Source organism: Furipterus horrens, unplaced genomic scaffold (genome assembly GCF_987537825.1).
Source record: "Furipterus horrens unplaced genomic scaffold, mFurHor1.1.pri manual_scaffold_5, whole genome shotgun sequence".
NCBI lineage: Eukaryota > Metazoa > Chordata > Mammalia > Chiroptera > Furipteridae > Furipterus > Furipterus horrens.
Window position 1 is genome coordinate 41,842,324 of NW_028327175.1, and position 24,115 is coordinate 41,866,438.

Here is a 24,115-nt window from a genome sequence, read left to right on the forward strand (position 1 = left end):
GATAAATTAATATAATCATGAACTACAATAAGTCTATATGTGATACTCCATCTGAGAATGCAATACAGATAGCTCTGTACAAAGTGTGTTTTTCCTGTTCTCTCCTCGGCAAAAATCATGTATTTGTTTTCACATTGTTACATGATTCTGAAGGCACAGTCTTACTCAAAATTGCTAATAAAGTAATGACTCTGGAGTGCCAGAGATTTCAGAAAATTTGCTTTCTGGTGTCCCCTTGCTTTAACAGTAGTATTGTTTCTACTACTTCATTAACTCGTCTGAGATGGGAGCCTTGTAATAACCCTAATGCACAAGCAGAGTCCAACCCAGAAAGCTACCCATCCTATCGCCATCCAGAGATAAAAACTACTCTCTTGAAGACTCCTGACAGCTTTGTCTCTGTGACTGGGGCAGACACCTCTACTCTGCATTACGTGCTAGCCCTCGTGCAGCGTTCTCGTTGTGCCCCCGCTCTCAGCCACAGCTGGGCTGGGCTCATAAACTCTGCAAGAGGCTTTTGCTGCAACGCTTTTTAAAGTCAGGTCATGGCAGAATGTAATAAACTCTTAAGAGATTCTGCGCATAAGGCCACTTTCTTAGTGCTAAAGTTATTTGCCATTTAAGGCTTGAGCCAGCCATGAGCCCTCTGAGCCTCTCTCCCCCAAGCATGATGAGTAGGATTGTTCCCTTGAAAATAATAAGCGGGATATTTTTAAAATGTGATGAAAGTCTCTACAAGCTCTTGCAGTGTGCTGGAATTCAGAGCCCTCCAAAAACCATGGCCCCAATTATCAGTTTCCAGATAACAGTTTTCCTCCTCCCTTTCTGTTTTTATTCATTTGAATCTGCTGAGTCTGACCATTGTAATTATCCCTGGTATTCATTTTGTCAAAGTGTATTAGTGTGAGATCAATACTATGGATCAACCCATTCACTCTCTCCTTGTTTGGGCATATTGACTCAGTTTAAATAAAAGTCAACCTGCTGTATAATGTGTGTTTATCCTGGCCCTTGCTGAACATTTCCACATCCTCACTGACTGTGTCTGTGTCATTTGTTTGAGTAAACATCCTTGGTTTCCTTGGGGTTCCCAAGTCACAGCGCTCCAGTGTTGGCCTAAACTAATCACACGTTCTCAACAGGACTGATGGACGCCGCTGGTCCCTGGCTTCCCTCCCCTCCTCTGGCTATGGGACAAACACGCCCAGCTCCACGGTGTCTGTAAGTACCTGACTTTTTTCCTCTCCCTCATATCCTGGAGCTCTTAGGCAGGCAGTGTTTTCCCTGGGTGTTTCCTGGTAGGGAGGAGAAGGTAAATACTGTCTGTCTGCTACTCTGAATAGGTTACGCATTAAATGATGAGCTAACAAACAGCAAGGACATTCTTTTCACTGCAAGGTTTTAAACTGTGGTGCATCAATTGAGTAAGTCCCAGGATCACAAGTTTGAAGATCAGGAGCTTTTGTTTTAACACCATTTGGTGTAGTTTGGGGTGGTAAACACAATCTGGTTTTATTGTATTGGTTTCACGCCAGTGATATTAGTACTGAAAATGCCATTAAACTTTGATGGCCTGGGTGTTTTCTCTTTATGGGGCTTAGATGCAGAGTATTTGTATGTTTGTTTTGGGTTTTTTTTTTGTTGTTGTTGTTGTTTTTTGGTTTGTTTGTTTTTATTCTTCCAAGAAAAAAATGGCAAGCCTTAAATTTGTCTGTGCCTTCTGGATAAGAACTTTTCTTTTAAGGAGAGGTTAAAATAACTTAGTAAGTTAAGATAAAGAAAGAAACAAGATGAAACCATGAAAATAGGATAGAGAAAGGATATTCTCTTGCTCCAAGCTATAGCATTTCAACAAGAGCCCTAATCATTACTGGGAACGATTCAGTAGGTTAGCCATATGCCTTCTTGGTTTAAATTAGTGATGTTGTGGGATATCTGTCTCTGAAGAGCCTTAGAAGCTAATGGTCATTTAGAAAGACCCAGTATGTTGTAGGTGTTCAATACTTCATGGAATTGTCTGAATGCTCTTCTGCCAGCCAGGAATGCACACCTGGTGATTTTAGAACCCCTTTTGATTCATTTGGATCTCCATTTTGTCAAAATCTGTGGTTTATTGAGGAATGCTAGCCATCTTTTTTTTTCTTTTTCTTTTCACAGACCCAAGCTCCATGCCAAGCATAGAGTCAGCCACTTAATAACACTTAAATTGAAATGAAACTACAATTAAACTTACAACTCTCACTGGTATCATCGCTGCCTCGTATTAGGTGTTTCCATATTTCAGATGCAGAAGCATGTGGGTTTTTGGAGCACCTTTAAAACTGACTTATTAAAATCTGTTGGGTTATTTTTACCAACTCTTATAGTATTTTATTGAGGATAGATTATTTATTTTCCTATCCATTGTTACATGGTAAATGAGTTTATTGTCCATTTAGATCATTTCTGTGAAATGCCCTGACAACCCTGAGTAGTTTCAATGGCACATCATTCTCTCATCAGAAAAGGGTGCTTAAAACTCCCAAATGATTTCAGTGGATGAAAAGGTTACTAAATAACAGTAAGGTCACCCTTGGTTATTGTGTCAGTAGCCATCTTTGGTTATCATCCATATTTTAGATGTTGAAAACATGGACAACCACAGGGGAAAATAGAAGCCAAAATTGATTGACCAAAAAAGAACAAAAGTGTAATATTGTAAATTTTAAGTATTGTTCTTCCCCAGGCTCTTGGGCATCTCCAGTTAGAACCCAGCCACCACTGAATAGAATACTTGGTTCTTTGTTCGGTAGCTTTCCCACACATATTCTCACTTAATCCTCCCCATGCCCCAAATTTATAGCATGTCTCTTAGCTCCAAATTCTTCTTTTATTTCAACTATATCACCTTGTTTTGCCCTTCAGTCAAAGTTTGTTGTGGTTGAGATAAAGAAATTTCTCGTTTACAAGAAAAATAGGGAGTACAGGATCTTTCTTTTTTCTATGTTCAACTAGTCAATCGTATATAAGGGTGAGCTGCATAGAATCAGACTCTGGTACAAATAATTTTTAAAAATAATTTTTAAATAAATACTTACGGGCTCAGCACTAGTCTAATTACTTATAGTGCACTTGCTCATTTAATCCTAGCAACATACCCTATAATGTAGTCACTGTTTTTGTCTTTATTTTATGGATCAAAAATGTGAGGTACAGAGAATGCACTGAGGGGCTGTTTACCAACCCCCTGGTTTTATCAATAAGAGTAAGTAAATGGGCTACACTCAGGCTCTTGGCTCTTTTTAAGTAATTTACATAATGCTTTTTAAAACAAACCTTATAATTAATAAACCTGACCTAGCCATCTGTCATAATAGAGCCATTGCTGTCCCTGACTTCCATATGTGCCTGCAGAAGAAGCCTCCTGGGACAATTTTTAGTCACATACACGTATTCTGTGTTTCTAACAGCTTCTGGCCAGAGCTAAGACAGATTTGCTCTTGTGTTTATTTTATTGGAGAAAGTGGTGTTTTACCATTGTTGATCCCATATTCCTGTTTGTCCTTCAAAATGAATTCTAGCTCTCAGAATTACTTTTTGCCAAAAGACATAAGGAACTGTGACATTTGTGGAGTGTCAGCACCGCTGCACAAACATTCAACTCTCTCTTCTCCCTGTTGGTTGTTTCTGAAAATTATGAGTGAAAATTTGACAAACTACTTCTCCTTTCCCTCAGTTTCTTTATGTTCTTGTCTTTTAAATATTAGGACAAAAACAGCAAAATTGTTTAGTAGTTTCATTTTTTTTCTCTTCTAAATCTAATCTGAATTACTCTTAGATTCTCGGTTTCTGGATTAAGTATTAGTTATTTAGTCAATCAGAAATGCATTTTAGTTATTTTTTAAATGAAAATGCAGAACATATACAAATAAAATGGCAAACCCTTTGAAAATATACCTTAAGTTTTAAGGACAATGGTGTTGTTAACTGAATTCCAGAACTTCTTATACTGAAATGTAAACATCATGTCTTTATACTTTGGATAGTATGGGAACTGCAAAATTGGCAAGTGTTAAAAATGCTGTATTCCTAAATTTGATCATGTGAACTTAATTAGTCCTTCCAGAGAATATTTAGTTATTGCAACCTATTTTAACTTCAAACTTTGCCATTAGTATTAATTTGTGAAAATTTTCAAGATAATATTGAGATGTTCATAAATTTTAATTTTCAAAGAAGTAATGTGGAATTGCATCAGTAGGGGGACATCTGCCCTTATATTTCTTGCCAGATAAATTATCCTCTGCTGAGGGAAAGAATGGAAATAGGAGTGTACCTATAAATATGAGATGTGACTCTACATGCTATTACTTTAAATAAATAACAAGTAGAAAGTTATGCATGCATATGAATACTGTCCTTTGCAAAATGTTTATCTTGAGAGACTGAAGGCTTATTTGAACGATATAATTACTCAGAACATTTTTGGGGAACTCTTCTAGTTGCCTTGAGAACTAGCAACACAGGTTTTGTGTAAGTCTTCATTCTTTGAAAGTGGATTTGATTTATGATGTAGTCAAAGTTCATAGGCAAGCTAGGTGGATCATGAGACTCACTGGCACCACGCTTAGAGAACAGCAGGAAATATAAAGTAGCAAGACTCAGTGTTTTGAGAAACTTCCAAAGTAATTCTTGAAACTCTAGTGAAAGTGGTATCCCAAGGATGTTGTTAACAGTACAGGTGTCTTCAATAGGGTGTGAGGTCATGTTGTCCTGGATGCTCTCTTCACTGGCTGTGCAGGTACCCCTTTGCATCCCTGACGGCAGCTGAAACTGAGCCTTGCATTTCTCTATTGTTCCACGTCAACTAACATTTTGGGCCCCATTTGGTGCCTTTTGAATCCCCAGAACATTTGGGGGGTCTACCATTGTTTCCAATCCTATGGACTGCTCCTGGTGTCCCCCGCTCCATTTACACCTTGCTCGTTCTAACTGAGATGAAAGAAGAGGCTCACCCCAGAGACGCTCCTTGCCTCCCTGCTTCGTCAGTGTTGTGAGGTTACAGTGCTCACACCCTGCATGGCTGTTTCACATATTACCCATCAGGAAACACGGGGCATGTTCCTTATGGAGTTGAGTTATATGGCTATATATGGGCATGGCCACATGTTTTCCTCTTAGAGTTAACCCATGTTACCATTTTGTTACATTTGCTGCAGCTAACTTTTAGAATCAATTTTTATTTTGTTTAATAAATAAGATGTTAAATAGACCCCTAAAGCCCCTTCCACCCAACCCCTCCCTTTCTCCCCCGCACCCCCATAGGAGTCACCCTCTTGAAATTTCTTGGTGTCATTGTCATGCAAGTACAGGTCCCTAATACCTTATGTAAAACTCGTGAGTCCAGTATGTTTTGGAATTAATTGTCACATTTTAGAAAGGTAACACAATCCCTCTACTGTACATAACAGCCCAGCAACAACTGGGCCAGCAGCTCATAATCAAATATATTAAATTTCTATAGTAATCTGAATCAACATTCACACCAAGTGGATTAAATACATACTTTAAGCTTGCCATGAATTCAGTTAATGTTTTGTCAGCCAAAGGGATTACTGTAAACTTAAGAATAAACTTCTGGGTTTCGGTGTTTTGAAATCTTAGATACAGAATTGTGGACATTTATTTACCTTTGAGATATATGTCTAGATTCTTACTCTTTTTCTGTTTGTTAATTTCCTTATTTTTGCTTTTATCACAGCTGCTTCTCTTCTGCTTGCGTTATTATTCTTTTCCTGATTTCTTGAGTTGACTTAGTTGATGTGTTTTATTTCTTTTATCCATAGTAAAGGACATAAAGGCTGTGCCTATACTTTCTGAATAGAGTTTTGGTTTATCTCATAAATCTTTCTAGTAGTGTTCTCATTTTTATGGTTTATAAAATAATCTCATTACATTATTCAGATCTCTCTATGTCTCTGTACATAGTACAGTGGTCTATAATTTCAAGGTATCAGGATATCTTTGAGCTCTAGTCATTAATTTCTAGTGTTACTGCATTGAGGTTTCATTGTTTATGAAGTGTGCTCTTAACCTAATGACCTCTTTTTTTTTAATGAAAAAGCCTATTATAACTGAATTTTTAAATGAGTGGTATCTTTCCAAATACATTTATTTAACCATATTTGTATTATTCAAAAATTTCTCAGTCTCTTTTGTTAGAATTGCTTACAGAGTTTGTTATCCAATGAAGAAAAAAAGTCTCTGTTTTATAGTTTTCTCATATTGATTAAAAGTAGTGTTATTCAGCCACTTAGCTTTTCTACCTTATTTTGCTCCAAGTATTGAGTGAAAATTTTCAAAAAGTAAATCTGAAGTCAAGAGATTAAAAATTTACCACCACTAAAGCTATTTTTAAAATTATAGGCTTAGCCAAAGCAAAAAGGGGGGAAAATTCCAGTTTTTAAAGCAATGGCATTATTGAGAAAAGTATCTTCTTTTGTTCCTTTTTTTTTACCCAGGGCACATATTAATGGTAATTGCACCAAAGGGCAGCACAATTTGTAAAGAGAGATCTCATTACCTTATTTCTGATCACACATCATACAGTTCATTTTATGTTACTTACCTAAAAGTTGCAGCGCTTGATTGTGAGTAGCAGTGGAAATATGTTTACCGTACTCAGCTGCAAACTCATCTGTCAATGCACTCAAATTCTCCCTTCAGTTTTTGCTTTCTTGCTTTGGCTTTGACTGGGTCCTATCCATATTTGGATCCCAGTTTTCCTCAGAGAGGAAACTTATCTTTGGGGCAATCATTTTATAGACCAATGAGATGAAATATAGAAGCTATTTTGACCTCCCAAAGAAAATACTAAGGCATTATCATTTAGGCACTAGTTACTGTAATTATAAGATGAAAAAGAAACACTATTAAATGGTGGTATATCAAATTTTAGTGCTTTGATCTCATATTCATTGAAGTTTTTTTTTTTTGAAGTAGTCATATAGCCTCACTTTTTTTCTTTCTTTCAGTCATCCTGTTCCTCCCAGGAGAAGTTGCATCAGTTACCATACCAACCAACACCGGATGAATTACACTTCTTATCGAAACATTTTTGTACTACCGAGAGCATTGCCGCAGAGAACAGATGCAGGAACACGCCCATGCGCCCCCGTTCTCGAAGTCTGAGGTATGTAGACTGGATTGAAAAACGTTACTAAACCGGATTATCTCTTTTCAGCCATTTCAAGGGAAGACTTTTGGTGCTCTCTTTCCTGTGTGTGTTCATTGATTTGTGAATAACTATAAGTACAGTGTGATTTTTCCATCTACACAGGGTATTGTTAATTACCATTGAAAGATATCTTATTATTTTTCTTTTAAATTCTTACAATTTACGAATTGCTATAGTGGTAGTAATCAGTAAACTAAAGGGTATTGTACCTAGAAAAACTTCTAGCCATTGGAAATTTCAAGACAATCTAATTACGGTTCAAGAGCAGTTCATACTCTGAGAGAAGTTTGGCTGAAAGCGATGGACAAGACATTTAGATTCACACGTGGAATTTAGAGTCCACATTATAAATGTCCTCCCAGAGCTTGCATTATTTTCTCCCATCAGAAACTGTACTTTCTCCAGGAGTTTGAACAAACTCTTAGCAGTTTTTGTCCCTTGAATTTTGTGGATGCCAAATGTGCTTCATTTGACATCGAATAGAGCCAGTTTTATTTTGACCCTCCTCCAAAAAGGAATAGGCATCCCAGTTTGCTTCTTCAGGAAGCAGACGCTGAAAGAGAGACCAGGAAGTGTGTGAGGGGGTGCTCGGGGTGCGCAGCTGTGGGAGGGAGGGGAAGCAGCAGCACTGGGCTGAGACGGAAGTCTCACTGCCGTACAGGCCCAGCAGCTGTAGTGAACCCGCAGGGAGCTCTGGGGATGACAGGACCCAGTAGAGCTGCCTCTCCAGGCCAAATGGGCCCTTCCTTTCTATCTGTGCCTCCGTCATTGGATACAGTACCCCGGGAAGGGCTTGGCCTTGGGTGAGGTGATGCTGCTGCCGAGGCTTTCTCTGAATAGACTTGACAGCTGAAGGCTTCTGCAGCCCCAGCATCTGGGACGACGGTTCCTTCTCTGCAGGTGCATCAGGGCAATCCCTCTCCGGGCCCACCACAGTACGAGATCTGGATGGTATACAATTGGTGCACTTTGATATACTAAGGTTTTATTATAAAAGTATTTTGTTAGGTGTGCAGTTGAATATTGAAGTTTACTGAGAAGGGTTTTTCACTTTTTACCCTTCTTCTTTAGTATCATAAACTGATAGTAAATATAGTCACACTTGGTATTTGTAGGATGTATTAGATTATTTTGAGATACGGAATAAAAGAGCATTTTTACGAATTGATTTAACGACATTGTATTTTACTACACAGGTGCCCTTTAGATTTTATGAAAGGAGTTTCTAGGGTATCTGGTGCAAACTACCTCCTTCCAGGAATATATATATTCCCACTGAAGTTGTACAACTACCACCAAGAAAGAATACAAACCTACTACTGAAACAAAGAAAAGCACACAACAGTTGTATGCCTCTGTTTCACACGGTACACAGTGCCTGCCTCAGCGTCCCAAATAAATCTTTGCTAGGCTAGAAAATGGATTTCAGTGGTGACACCTGTGCCGCGGACGGCTCCTAACCTGCCGTGGTGGGCCGTGACAGAGCGCAGGTGCATGCTAGAAGTGTGAAATTACACACTTCAGCATGTGCTTGATGTTGTTTCTCTAGCCACCCTATTTCTTTTATAGTGCAGTTCATTAATTGGTTTCTAGAACTAGTACACAAGTGCATGCTACATACAGAATATCAGCTCAATTTAAGAATGTTTTCTGAACGAGCAATATAGTGTAACTATAATTAATTTGTGGTATTCCACTTCTTGAGCTTTCTTTTTGAATCCTCTTGAGGGTGTCTCTATGTTTTGGGGTAGGTATATGTGTACTAATGACTGATTTTGTAGTTTACTACCTAATATGTGTTTTTCTTTTTTACAAAGGTCGCATAGTACTTTTGATGCAACCAATTGTTTATAAATAAAAGGCTTATTTCCATTTCACGCTGTGGCAAGTTTAAAAGGGTAATTTGCTTTGCTTGCAGCCCCGGACGTGCTCCCGCCTGCTGTGACCGTGAAATAATTATGATGAACCACGTCTACAAAGAAAGGTTCCCGAAGGTAATGAGTTGGATTGAAGATGCCCAGCATTAAACCAAACAGGCGACATGCGTTTAATGTCTGCAAGGTGGTTTTCAGGGACGTAGTGGTTCCATCTAGAAGTGACTTGCAAAGAACAGCACAGCCTTCTTAGAGAGAGAAAATCTCTATAAACACTTTTTAACACTGCTGAGAGCGGGCCGCACTCCCTGTGTGCTCACCTGGCCCTAACGTGAATGCTGCTGTTGGGCCACCGTTGGGTGGGCCTGGCGAGGTCCCTATGGAGTTGGCTTTGATGTGCTTCTCATGCCCATGTTCCTCAGAAGCCTGGTATGTCATGAAAATCATTTTTTAACCTAATTTTTCTTTTTTATGACTTTTTACTTCTTTAGCAATTATAGGTCTAACCTTACTACTTTAGAAGGGAAGGAACAGGTGCAATGTTCTCCATTAGACTGGCAAAAGGAATTTGAACTGGGCCAGAGAGGACTAGGTGAAGGGTTGTCTGTCACTAGGCACCTTGACTGCAAGGAGATGCTGTCTGACAGTCCCTGCCACCTCCTGTCCATGGCTTTTCCACCAAAGTGTTCCTACACATGGGGGAGAAGGCAATGTCTCTGTTTTGTTCCTGTCCCCCTTCCCCACCTTTATAGCCCTGGGCAAGAGAACAAAAGGAAGTCTTTGGTTTCATAAATCAGGAGTAGAGTACTTATTATTTGTAATGAAGCCAACATCAATGTCATTGATTAAAGCCGTTTCAGCTATTTATCACATGTCACTTGTTCACCAGGGAAACAGGTCCTGACTATACTAGGTAATACTTGTTGGGACTTTAGAAGGGAGCAGGAGGCTGAGGGAAACTCCCTGATAATTATGCAATTAATGTAAGTGAGGAGTACTGACTAGGCAATAGGGGAATCACAGGGAAGGGAAGGAAAGTTGGACAGGAAAGTTTAGATTATGTTACTAAGGGAATCCCCTTGGCCTTTTGCACATGGCATGTAGCCTTTTGAGAAAAGGATCAGGAGGTATAAGGTGTTTGTTCTTGGTACATGAAAACAGGGCCAAGAGAACAAACTATTGGCCTGCCCTGTATAACCCTAGCAATAGTCCTGAGTTTTGAATATGTAGAAACAAAGCTCCTTGGTATTTTTGACAATCTGTTTGAAAGACCTCAAAATCTGAAATGAAAGCATAACAATTTACAGATAGTAAGTTATCTGAAGAAGGTTACATGGACCATTTTATATGTAAGAGGACACAGGAAAAAGTAATTATCACCTTGGGATATTCTATTCTCCTTGTATACTTCAAATCTTTCTTCCACATGGTGTGACTTCTTTTTGTGCCTGCCCCACTCCCCCCGCCCCCAACAGATTTTATTTTTCAGAGCAATTTTCAGATCACAGCAAAATTGAGCAGAAAGTGTAGAATTCCCAGATACTCCCTGACCCCACACAGGCACAACCTCTCCCATCAACACCCCCTGCCAGAGTGGTCCATGAGTAACAGTTGATGAACCTGCATGGACACATCATGATCACCCAACATTCATACTTTACATTAGGGTTCACTCTTAGTGCTGTACATTCTGTCAGTTATGAGGGACATATAATGACATGTATGCACCAGTATAGTATCCTGCAGAAGTGAAGCTTCTTTTAAATTTAATTTCTAGAATTATATTTAGTAACTGTGGAAGTCTCTGAAAATGCAAAGTAAATGTGATGATCGAGTTGAGCAGATGTATGTTTCCTTGTATTACATCTGTGTGTGCACATTTTCTCTAAATAGGCTACAGCTCAGATGGAAGAACGCCTGAAGGAAATTATCACCAGCTACTCTCCTGACCACGTTCTTCCCCTCGCAGACGGAGTGCTGAGTTTCACTCACCATCAGATTATTGAACTGGCTCGAGATTGCTTGGATAAATCCCACCAGGGTCTTATCACCTCACGATACTTCCTTGAATTACAGCACAAATTAGATAAGTTGCTACAGGAGGTAAGGACCATGTAGCATATAAAATTGTCTGATTTGTTTTGCTTCTTCCCTGAAAAAAAAAAGAAAAAGGCAAATTTTATGAGAGCATTTGCTTAACATGTTTTAACTATCAGATGGAGTTCACATTCTAGGGAAGCAAAGAAGAAGGGGGGGGGAACTGATTGCTACTTGCTATAAATTGATTCTGGTCATCATTTATAGTAATAGAAAGTTAATGCAATAACCTTTAAAGGAACCTTGGGACCCAACAATCTATGGCTCTAGGATAAGTGGATTGTGAAGGATTTTGAAGCAGTGATCCCCCTCAACTCCACCTCTTAGCCATAAATTGCCTGCATGTCTGTGTATTATTTGATGATACTATCTGGTTCTAATATCTGGAAAAGCTAAATGGAAAATGGCTGGCTTCTTCCAGGCTGTGTCCTATTAATTAACCTGCATGTGGTATTGGGTGGTGAATGGCAACTTATATTTTCATTAGTGTCAGTTCTTCTTCTAACAAAATATCCAATTTCTGAAATGACAGATGAACACAGGTCTTATCTAGGTCTACCTCTTGCATGCCTAACTCCTGATAATACCCAGGACAGGAAGGCAGTGTGTATGGTGAAGTGAAATTAGTAAATAGTATTGCTATTCTGATTGAAATTGATAAGCCACAGCCTACAAGTAAAACCTGTTTAGCCTATATACTTGAGTACATTGTATTTCTGTATCTCATAGGGAATAAATTAAGCCCATGTAAACATAATTGAGGGTGGTTTTCTCTCAGCATGAATATGTGAATGGAACTGAAGGAAAGTATTAGCATCCTGGTTATCTAGGAATCCATCCATCCTTACTCCTGCCGAATTTGGTTGTGGCAAGATGAGAAGATCCCTCTCTGGGTAACAGCCATTACTTTTCTTCCCTTTCCCATCTAAATCTCCCCACTGAGTTTTCTAGTCTCTGTTCCTGTTTCTCACATTTCAACCTCTTGCAGCCTACTAAGGCATCTCAGACTGTCTTTAGGGATGAACACATTGTTTTATTTACTTATTTATTTTGTTAATTTCCAATTTGATATGGACCGATCGTCCTATAAATTAAATTGAAAATTAATTTACAGGAAAATGATCATGCATTTGGGCATTCCAGCAATGCGGAATTGCTATAAGAGTTGCTGAAGGCTTGCTCACTCTCACTGATTGCGCTTATCTCGTCACGCGCTGGTAACAGTCCGTGGATTGGTTCCAGTCTTCACGCCACCTTTTGAGTAGCAGTACCCCAGAACCTACTGTTCGTGTGGGCAAAGACGTTGTGTGTCACACTCACCTAGGACAAGGTGTGGTGCGTGGGGGAGGACTCAGTCCCTGTGCGTTGAATAAATGGCCTCTGATCCCCTCTCATTAAACTCATGGATGTGAGTTCCACTCTTCCCTCCTATTGTATAACCAGGCTCAGGCCCTCATCCTCACCAGCCTGCCCCTGTTCCATTCCTAACCTGTGCCACTGAGGGCCATCTGTCTAACATCCTTTACTGACCATCTTATCTAACATCCTTTACTGGCTCCTTTCTGCCTGCAAGTAAAAGCCATAATATGGCCTGTGGTCCTGCTCTTCCTCTCACGGTACTGATCTGTTTTGGGCCTCACTTCACCAGCATACAAAAGGCTCTTTGAGAGACAAGGATCACCCTCAAATCATCTCTAACTCCCTGGCACCTCGCTCCATGCCTGGTGTGTATTTAGCTCCTCAGTAAGTGGGAGGGAGGCAGGGTGAGAGGGGGAAGATACATGTGTGTACATGTCAAATATTCTCTCTGGTAGGGTTTGTTGTCAAGTAATCTAATTCCCCTTCTTCTTTTAATTAAATCAACTTCTGGAAAATGCAGGAAACACTATGTGTATTCCTTTTTATGGTATACCTTGAAAATTCTATTTGTTCAATGGAGTGTTTTTATTTATTTATTCTTTCTTGTTTATATTACAGTTGTCCCAATTTTTATCCCTTCACCCTCGTCCATCCAACCCACTCCTCACTCCCCCCAGTCAATCCCCACACTGTTTCCCCTGTCCCTGGGTCATTCATACAGGTTCTGTGACTAGCCCCTTCCCCTTCTTTCCTCCATTCCCCCTTTTCCTCTGGTAGCTGTCAGACTGTTTCCTGTTTCCATGTCTCTGGTTCTCTTTGCTCGTTAGTTTATTTTGTTCATTAGATTCCTCTTATGAGATCACATGGTATTTGTCTTTCACTGACTGGTTATTTCACTTAGCATGACAGTAAATAGGTCATTTTTAAATGGAAGAGATAGGTAAGAGAGGCACTTCGGTCAGCCTCTGTGAGATACTTCTTCCGAGCCCACAGTTCTGCCCCAAGAGATTCTCCTACTTACACTTTAGTCCTGTGTTGTGCATTCCTTCATGGGCATTCCCTGCAAAGGGTACAATTGATATAAAAAGCTACTTAGTATTGAAATCTCCCGCTTAATTTCATGTCTGTATGAGAGACTTGACAGATTGTTTCATGCCAATTAAAACAAAATCTTAGGGTTTCAAAAATTGTTGAAATGGACCATATAATAAATAAAACATTGTTGAATTTTAGAAAATTTTCTTTTGGGGAAGCAGAAAAGCATGATTACTTGTGGCATAAATGGCGTTGCTGGGTATGAATAAGAAATAATATTTTCTCATTTATCTTCACGGATAAACATTTCCTTCAGTCCTTTTGTGAAAACCAAAGCTATTATCAGAATCACATTCACAGTCTCCTTTCAGAGTTTGGAGCTAAACGGTCACAGGGGAACACACCTTTTTTGAGCAGAGAGGAATTGTAGGAACTTGCTTTGTCTTTCCCATGATGCAACTGTTGTCAGTTCCCAGCTGTGACACTGTGTGCCTGTCTGGCTTGTCTCCCAGCCATCTTCCCATTGTCAATCTTTTGCATAGCCCAGCAAGGTCTCCCTGAGGTTTGGATAGCTTGATTTAACTGATGCCTTTTCAAGCGCTGACGTCTAGGTCAGTTCTTGATGAATGCCTTTATGTGTCCATTCTTTTTTTTTACTTGAGTGTATTTAGCAAAGGAAAATAAAACACATGGGAAGCTATAACCTACCCTCAAATCTAGGTCTCAGTATTTTTTTATAGTGGTCAACACATAAAATACAAGCACAGGGTATCAATGAGTATTGGAGCTTGTTGTTGGCAGCCAAGAAAATATTACTCTTCTCATGCTGTGTGTGTGGTTTTGTTTGGAGTTATTTTAACAAAGCATCCCCCATCCTTCCTCAGTAATGTTAGTAGATGAAATATTATCTGAGTTGATATAATCCATTGTATGTTTTGGCCTTATTTATGGCTGGTAACTCTTAAAAATAAGATGTAAGAAGGAACAGATTATTTATTATTATAGTTTTTAAAATAGAATTTGTATAATCTAAACTATTTTTAAAAAATTTAAGATATAGAATTCTTATTTCCTTTGATGAGACTACCAAAACGTGTGCAGACTTTTTAGATTTTCTTTTTTTTTTTACATTTTCGAATTTATAAGTCAGTAATTATTATAGTAAAATAAAATTCAGGATCTACCCCCAATTGTCAATCAAGAAGTTAAGTGGGGACTTTCTTTTTCATCTTTAAGGTTTTCTGTTTAGTTTTGATGAAGGATAAACTTTAAGAAAGGCATACAATCATATTTCTTGGCATTCATTGTATCTTCCAAAATCTTTTTATTATAAAACAAAAATTGAAGAGAAAACTTAAATACAGTTTAAATGTTATATATACCTCCGTATATATGTCCCAGCATCCTTACTGGTTACTAGAACCTATAATTACATTACTAGTTGGTTTGCTTTGAACATATTCTGTTCTAAAATTATTCACCAATGGTCATTTTTACTGTTTTTTTTTTCTTTTAAATGATAACTGTTTTGCTTTTACTTGTACATCATTTTTGTACCTACAATACATTTAGAAAGTAGCCTTTGATTTGGTGGCTTAAATTCAGTAGTTATATTACTGCTAAATGTAACCATTTTTCAAATATAACCAATTCTTTTTATGGGAAGGCTGATTCTTGTCAGAATAAAGACCTTTAGGAATGATTTTAAATGGTTATTACCATGTCTGTGAAATTATATTTTGTTGCACCAGCATCACCTTGATTTTTTTAATCATTAGAATAAACTAAATCATAAAAATTAAAAAGTCTAAAAGTAAGTATGCATAGAGATTTATATTTGAATTTTTAAAACTTTGGTTTTAGGTCTGCTTTGATACAGATTAACCTCATTTCTTTATGAAAATATCATTGAAAATTAAAATGGCTCTTAATAAACTGAGTTTTGTTCTTAGAACATTTGTTGTATTTAGATTTCACATGTAGGCAACATATAAAATAAAATGTTAAGATTTTAAGTCAGTTAAATTTTATTGAGTTGCATGCCTAGTTATTATTCATTCAATATGTGAAATTGAAATCATATGTATGTATCCAAGTTTAAACATCATCCACCTAACATCTGAAAAAAAGTAATGCACGCTTTTTATATGTTATGAGATAACTAATTTATACACTATGCATATTGTATATGTAAAATGTTTTTCATGAATGTATTAAATACGTATCATCTGGATAACAAAAGCAATCCTTCACTCTGTTAGCCATTTCTTACATGTAAGACGTCATATCTGGAAAATCAAAGTTCCTCAGCAGCTGCCCCCACCCCACTTGTACCTTGTACTTTATGTGTCATAAACTTTTAATCTCCCTTTCATTCATGGTTCTCATTAGGAGTCCTAACATCTGATTTTTAACACAGAGAATAAATCAAAGTTTTGCAATTAAAATTTAGCTAATAGAGCCATTTTGTAGAGATAGAAGTTTAATCGTGTCCAATTTATGTAGAGATAATGTCCGCTTATCAATCTTTTAAAAGTATTTTCTAAATCGCTTGATGTTTGAATATTTGCAATTATCTAATTAGCATGCTTTGCTGATTTTCTGTTCTGTTTAATGGAGCAACTCTGTATCATCATTCTTTTCATTGCTTTCTCATAGGCCCACGATCGTTCAGAAAGTGGCGAATTGGCTTTTATAAAACAGCTAGTCCGAAAGATCCTGATTGTTATTGCCCGCCCTGCTCGGTTACTAGAGTGCCTGGTAAGCTGCCCCGAGATGTATGTGGCTCCTTTATCTGTTGTTAACTGTGGGTGAGCATGACCATCAGAAAGCTCTGATGCCATTTGGCTTCAAAGACCAGCGCGAACTAGAAAGTTAACGGGAACAACAACTGTGAATGTTTGTGATGACATCCATGTGTGGCCTTTGTTTTCTGGTTTTAAGTAAGAATTCTTGTACTTGTGCTGTTTTAAGCAATAATCACATCACATTCTGATCAGACTCAACAAATGATCATGAAATATATGCTTCACCTTATCTCAGTGTAATTACTCTGTTACAGCTGATTTAAAACACTTGCTGAACCTCACTTTTTGGGTGTTGCCAAGATGCAGAGAGAGAGAAATCAGAGATATGATATACGGTGACCTGTGGTTATAAATATTATTTGTTTTAAAAATGTGGCATGTTAGAAATACGTTCTAGTCAGCAGCCCATTTGGAAGCTTACAGTAGGGCCACATTCACACTGAAGAAATGAGACTTTTAGGGATTACTTCCTTTTATCAGTTATATATATTTGTTTTGGTCAGTGATCATTTTTCTGTTTTATAATTTATGTTTAATGTAATTCTCATTGAGATTTCATTCAACGCTGAACAGATAGGAAGCTTTGAACATAAGAATAGTTTTTAAAGGGGCTTCGCATGTTACCAAAGCTCACTTTTAAGTTGTATTAGCCATTAAAATATTTAATAATTCTATGTACAATACAGCTTTTCAGAATTATGCATATACTCACATACATGTATGTTGGTATTGCTATGATTTTGCCCTTAATTTAATTAACATTCATAGCTTTTTCTAACAGCGACATGTTCATAGCCCCCATAAATATACACTAATGCATAGTGAGAGGTGGTAGAGGAGAAATCTTGAAGAGAAAGGTGAGGGCATGGTGGAGTAGGTGCTTCCATCAATGACCAAGAGCTGTAGAAACATAGAATCAAAATGTCATTTGGCGCTGAGTGTCACTGGAAGGTAAAGGGGGAAAATACTCTGATGCCTCGGGAGAGCAGGAGAATTGGCAAATGCAGGCAGAAGAAAGACCCTTTATTTATTCTCCTAGTGTAACCTGTGAGTTATGCACCACATGCATGTACCTCCTGCAGTGATTTAGTCTCAGGAGAAATACCAGTTAGTATTAAAAATTGTTTCTCTGAGCAGCAGCAGATAGGCTCAGAGAAGACCATGCCCTGAAAGAGGAAATAAATCTCTTACAGTAATCACTCCTAATCGGGAGAGAAAAAGTAAAAGCATAGCCTCTCAAATATAGGAACAAGTGATCTTAGAAGTACATTTGAAATGCTTTCAGGACTGTTGAAAGTTCGGATGAAACTGGGTTTTCTGAGTCTTAGGGGTTGTGTCTCCCACCAATGGTCTTGCGCTTGTATTTCCAGGCTTGCCCTGTCCGTCAGTGTAGGTCTATATAAAGGGCACCGAGTATATACATGGGTTTGGCTTTACTCCATTTGCAGCAAGCTTTTATTTTATTATTATTTTAACAGTCTTTAGAAATGCTTAAATAATTGTCAGGTGAAACCCTGAGATTCCAAAATTGCCTACTTGGGATATTAATTAAAATAGGAAAAGTTCTGAGGGGAAAACCAGGAAGCATAACTGAAAGTAACAAGTGTGCTTTAAATCTGTGAGTATAATTGTTTACAACACATAAATCCATGGCATCCATCTAGAGTGATGTGATCCTAAAGCTTTTAACTATATGCTAGAAGCAACAGACGCCGATGAAAGTAAAAACATAGGAAAATGTGCTGTCATTTTTTTTTCAAATGGGCAGAGGTAATTGGAAGCACTAATTTTGTATTTTTCTTTCTTAACTGTCACATTATATGAATGTTAACCACTTAATTTTAGAGTTTACTGATAAAAAGTGACAATTTTTAGCTTTTACTTTCTAATATTTTTGGACACCTCTGTACTAAGGGAGTTTCCTGCAAAACCTTTGACAAAATGTGTTCTAACATTACTTCTTTTGTGTGTAGCTATTTGTGTGAAGAGAGAAACTGAATCTTCTGGATGAGATTTCCAGATTTTAAAACTTTGCTAAAAAGGCACATCTAAAAATTCAGACCTGTTTATTTTCAGTATGATAGATGTCTGAAGTGGAGCTAGTGTAGTACCTTCCAAGTTGGATTACTAGGAAATTGGAAATGGTTATTTTGTTTGGGTTACCAAGTACATAAATGTCTTGTCTCAGAAAAATGACTAGACTTCGAATATGAAGAGGGAATTATATACTTTTTAAAGCCACTTGCCTCCTTTCTGCCTAAGTAACCCACAACAATGTATATCCAGGAATTGATGGTGAATGGGACTTAAGTAATAAAACCTTAAACAGTTTTGGCTCATAGAAGTATCCCCCTGTGATTTGTCATCTGCTAGGAATTTGATCCTGAAGAATTTTACTACCTATTAGAAGCAGCGGAGGGCCATGCAAAAGAAGGACAGGGTATTAAAACTGACATTCCCAGGTACATCATCAGCCAGCTGGGGCTCAATAAGGATCCTTTGGAAGGTGAGTACCTTGGTTGGGCTGACCTTTCAATTGCTTATGCACCATGACCTCATAGAAGAACTTAATGACAAATCTTTATTTTTTTTCCTCAAATTTTTGCTCTGTCTATTGAAAAGTCCAAGTTTGAGGACCAATTGTGGTTTGAAGGAAAATGCTACAAGTTGAGTCCTGAGGAACAAGTGAACGTGCCCCACTTTGAGTTCACCTAGAGTGTGGGGACAGCCTTGAAATCCTAGTGGCCTGTCAGCTTGGCAATGCCAGTGTCCCGGAAAGGCTTAGATTTCAATCTTCTCTGAGTATTTTTTCCTCTTGCAAAGCTCAACTGAGTTCTTTTCAAGGGTGCTCTTAATTTTAAGAATGTTGCTAAAGAAAATAATTATAATTAATATAAAAGTGACATTTACATTTAAAGTAATTTGGGAGTAAGGTAACTAATGATAGCTTACTTACTTTAAATTGGGTACAGTGTTGGACGATGTTTTCTTCTTGTTTTTTGTTTGTTTGTTTTTGCTTACTTGTCCCCAAATGCCATAATAATAGAAGAAAGCCAGTGGAGAAAATTGTTTCTTAAAGCTTATATAAGGATTTATGATTGATTCAAATGAAAAACAGGTCTGATATTATTAAATACACAGAAGAAGAAACACTCTCTTAGTGATTTTCTTTTTTTTTAATCTAATACTGGAAAATAACTCCTCCCCTTCCTTTTCATGCTCTTTATTGTTTAGGATTGTCATTTAAAGCATTTAGGTTATGTACTGCCTAAAAAGACTCAAAAACAATCATAAACTCCTTTATTCAAAATTGTCTTCTGGTTCATTAAATTGAATTTGCAAACAGTGTTTGTCTTGGTAAGTTGTTTGTGATGATGGTAGCTGTTAGCACAGACGTTTTTCCGTCTACAGCCGGGGAACCTGCTGCTCTCTTCCCTGCTCCCCTATCACCCTGCTTTGTTTGCCCGTATGGCCATCGGATCTTTGCTGCCCAGGAAATGATGCATGCATTCCTGGGAGATAATGCCAGAAAAATGTATGCTGTACTGAAAACAATACCACAACAGATTCAGCACTTATCAGAAACCGGTGGCTGCTTTTCTGAAAAGTTCCCTGGGGAGAGATTTTTCCCCGTGGCTTGTAAATTACCATCTTTACCTTTTTGAATCATGAATCTTCAGAAATGGTTTAAATCAATGAAATAAATAAAAAGGGCAGATGTTTAATGGTATTTAGATGAGTTTTAAAAATCTCTTCAGGCATTACAAAATGATGCCTCAGGTCCCTGCTTCAAAAGCTGACTCTTGGTTCCATTCCATTACTACCCACTGCTTGCACATAATATGTATATCCCAGATAATAGATATTTAGCAGAAATTCTATTTAAAACAGAACCACTTTTTAATTTGTTTCCTTATGAAAATAATCGGAGTGGGGGAGGCTGTCAAAGTACATTATAGTGACACTTCACGCTGGAATAGATAAGTCTGTGTCAGCCCTTGAACTGTACACTGAGTGGGCTCTTCACAGTTTTCTTACCTGCAGCAAATACCGCTATAGACTGAACTTGGTAGGTGAATAATCTGAGGCCCATTTATGTACCTTCATATAATCTAAAAAAATTAATAGTGATCTTTGACAAGTTTCAGTTTTCTTGAGTCATGTCTGAGGACAGGTTTTAATCTGTTTGTTATCACTTAAGATGTGATCATTACAAACTCTGGTCTATATTTTCTTCCCCTCCTTGTCTCCCTTTTCACTAACATACCTAAAGCCTGACCTTTGAAGGTAAGGAGTGAGGGTCTGGCGTGGGGCTGCTCAGGACTGCACCCTGGCGGCCAGCATTGCGGGCTGTGTGACCTTGAGGATGCTATTGGTGAGCCAGCCTGTTTGTGCCTTGGTGTTCTGTTCGTAGAAATGGAGTAATAGTCGTACGTATCCAAAGGGTTGTTGTCAGGGTCCTATGAGCTCACCTCTGTACCCAAGGTGTAGCAATGTTTAATTTTATTTAAACAATATTAAAACCACTCCTTTTCTTGAAAGCCTCTCCAAATCGAATACATTTTAGTTCAGCTCCTTGCTCATATCTCTATGGTGCTGGCCACATAGGTTGTCGACAGCATTTGAATGACACCAAGAAAGCATACACTTTGTCCTGAGCTCATTTTTATTCTTGAATTTTCCTTACAGGTAAATTGGCAAAGTGAATGTCAGTCTCCAGTTATTATTGAATCTGGAGTTTCTTTTTATTCAAAGGCAATGCTCCGTTGTTGTTTTGCTTCAAATGTACTCTCTCCCCAAGATGGACATTATAAGAACATGAAATATATGCAATTAGAGCCTAAGAAATAACTTTAGATGCACACAAAAATATATATGGTAACTAAAAACTGTAACGTTTTGTTATACATGTTCAAGTTTTAAAATATTAGAAGGCACAAATTACCGGTGATCCTGCCCTATCGAAGTTTGGAGAAAACCTTTTATTTTATTTATTTCATTTTTTAAATTGTGTCTTTTTACATATAAAAATCAAAATGAGCCCTGGCTGGTGTGGCTCAGTGGATTGAGCGCCGGCCCGACACCAAAAGGATGCTGGTTCAATTCCCTGTCAGGGAGCATGCCTGGGTTGTGGTCCAGGGGTGTGAGAGAGAGCACTGCTTGGATCACTTTCTCTCGCATGTCATGTTTCTCTCCCTCTTTCTCCCTCCTTTTCCCCCTCTCTAAAAAAATAAATAAAATCTTCAAAAAAAAAAAAGAAACACACATACACACACACCCAAAATATACAGTAAAATGAATTAGATTTGAGTCTTCAAGGATGCATTCCAGTGTGGGTTGAATAATTAGATGCCTTTGTCTCTTTTATCTACACAGCCAGTGTGATACTTGAGCTGGTGTCAAGCATGTGGCATCTAGCCCAGGATTGACTGCATGAGAAATTAAGTAATATTAAAATAACTGTCAACATTCAATGAGCACTTCATTTTTGTTATTCAACATGCTCTGAGCTTTGCTTGCATTTTTATAAATAATATTCAAGAAAAGCTCTAAAAAAAGTATAATATTGTTGCCATCTTACAGGGTAAGAGCCTGAGGTTACAAGGTCACTAGTAAGTGATGATATTGGTGGTAACCCACATCTTTTCATTTCCAAATCCCTCTTAACCATTACTATTTTTCCTTTCTGACAAACTGCAAATTCTTAAGGTACTCGGTGGGCGATATCTTAGTGGATGTGAAGGAATGGAAGCAGAGATGCTCACTACAAGTTGAGAATCATCTCTGAGCTGTAGTTAGTCCTTCTCTGATGCCTGTCAGAGACTGGGAAGACTTGCCTATCTTGGATATCTGATGATAAGCAAAATTGTTGCCCCCCCTCCCCCAAACTGGTTCCAAGCTGCAGTGATTTTGTTAACCAGTGAATCCTGTTAGCTAGAGCAGAGGCCCAGCTCTAAAGTACCCATGTCTAGGTGTTCATAAGAAATGAGGTTCCATGGGACTACATCAAACTGAAATGTTTTTGCACAGCAAAGGAAATCATCAACAAAATGAAAAGACAGCCCACATAATGGGAGAACATATTTGCCAATGATACATATGGTAAGGGGTTAATATCCAAAATTTATAAAACAAAACACAAAAAAAAAACCCAAACAATCCAATTTTAAAAATGGGCAAAGGACTTGAATAGACTCTTCTCCAAAGAGGACATAGAGATAGCCAATAGGCATATGAAAAAGTTCTCAATGTTACTGATCATCAGAAAATTTGCAAATTAAAACCACAATGAGATAACACCTCACACCTGTCAGAATGTCCATCATTAATAAATCAATAAACAAATGTCGAGGATGCAGAGGAAAGGGAACCTTTGTGCACTGTTGATAGGAATTCAGATTGGTGCAGCCACTCTGGAAAACTATATGGAGTTACCTTAAAAAATTAAAAATAAAACTGCCTTATGACCCAGTGATTCCACTTCTGGGAATATATTAGAAGAAGCTGGAAACACTAATTCAAAAGAATATGCATCCCTATGTTCATAACAGTGTTATTTACGGTAGCCAAGCTGTGGAAGCAGCCCAAGTGCCCATCAGTAGATGAGTGGATAAAAATGCTGTGGTACATGTACACAATGGAATACTACTCAGCCATTAAAAGAAGGAAAACTTACCCTTGTGACAGCATGGGTGGGCCTGGAGAACATTACGCTGAGTGAAATAAGCCGGTCAGACAAAGACAAGTACCATATGGTTTCACTCACACGTGGAATCTAATGAACAAAATAAACAAACAAGATGGAGGCAGACTCATGCAGAGAACAGTTTGACAGCTGTGGGGGTGGGGCTGGGTAGACAGGTGAGGGCATTAAGCAAAAAAAAAAAAGAAAGAAAGAAAGAAACCTAATACACACACACAACAGTGTGGTGACTACCAGAGGGAAAGGGAGATGGGGAAGGTAGAAGAGGATAAAGCAGAGATAATGGTATTGGTTGGAAGGAGACTTGACTTGAGGTGGTGACCACCCAATACAATATACGGATGAAAGAAAGGAAGGAAGGAAGGCAGGAAGAAAGAAAGGAGGGAGGGAGGGAGAGAAGGAAGGAAGGAAGGAAGAGAAAGAAAAGAAGGAAGGAAGGAAGGAAGGAAGGAAGGGAAGGATGGTCCATGGAAGGACTTGTAATGAACAATTCCTAATTGTCAGTTGTTGGCTCTTGCCATTCTGAATTTAAGATTTTCCCATGGGTTCATTGGAGCATAGAGTTAATTTTTCCTTTTTTTTTAATATTGGAAAAATCATTTTTCCATTGTTTCAGCATGGTAATCTTGTCTAATTGCAATTGCCCTATTTTCTTAAACTTTGCTTTTTTTCTTTTTTTAAATTAGAAATGGCTCAGTTGGGAAACTATAATAGCGGGACAGCAGAAACACCAGAAACAGATGAATCAGTGAGTGTAAGTATCTTTCTTGATGAAATATGATGTTGGTTTTTCTGTATGTGGCATCTGGAGATTTTTAGCTGTGTTAATTAACTTTATTTGTTCAACCAATATTTATTGTGGATTCCATGGGCAAGACAGTAGGCATAAAATTTTAGCCCCTCTCTTCAAAGAGAAAGGATCTTGGCTTCCAATGAAGTGTTGCATTCATTACTAAGAGATAATAAAATACAGAGAAATCATGCAAGAACAATTAAGTGATAAACTCAAATAAGCTCTATGAAG

At 38.0% G+C, this 24,115-nt stretch overlaps 1 protein-coding gene across 1 annotated transcript in view; it reads left to right on the plus strand.

Moving 5' to 3' along the window:
* MAST4 (microtubule associated serine/threonine kinase family member 4) overlaps positions 1–24,115 on the plus strand; it is a 166,932-nt gene that overhangs the window by 93,122 nt on the left and 49,695 nt on the right. Inside the window, exons 4-10 of the mRNA XM_090276340.1 lie at positions 1,143–1,221; positions 7,014–7,171; positions 9,135–9,210; positions 10,984–11,193; positions 16,240–16,341; positions 18,762–18,894; positions 23,778–23,845. Of these exons, the coding sequence (XP_090132466.1) occupies positions 1,143–1,221; positions 7,014–7,171; positions 9,135–9,210; positions 10,984–11,193; positions 16,240–16,341; positions 18,762–18,894; positions 23,778–23,845 (826 nt within the window). The remainder of the gene's footprint in view (positions 1–1,142; positions 1,222–7,013; positions 7,172–9,134; positions 9,211–10,983; positions 11,194–16,239; positions 16,342–18,761; positions 18,895–23,777; positions 23,846–24,115) is intronic.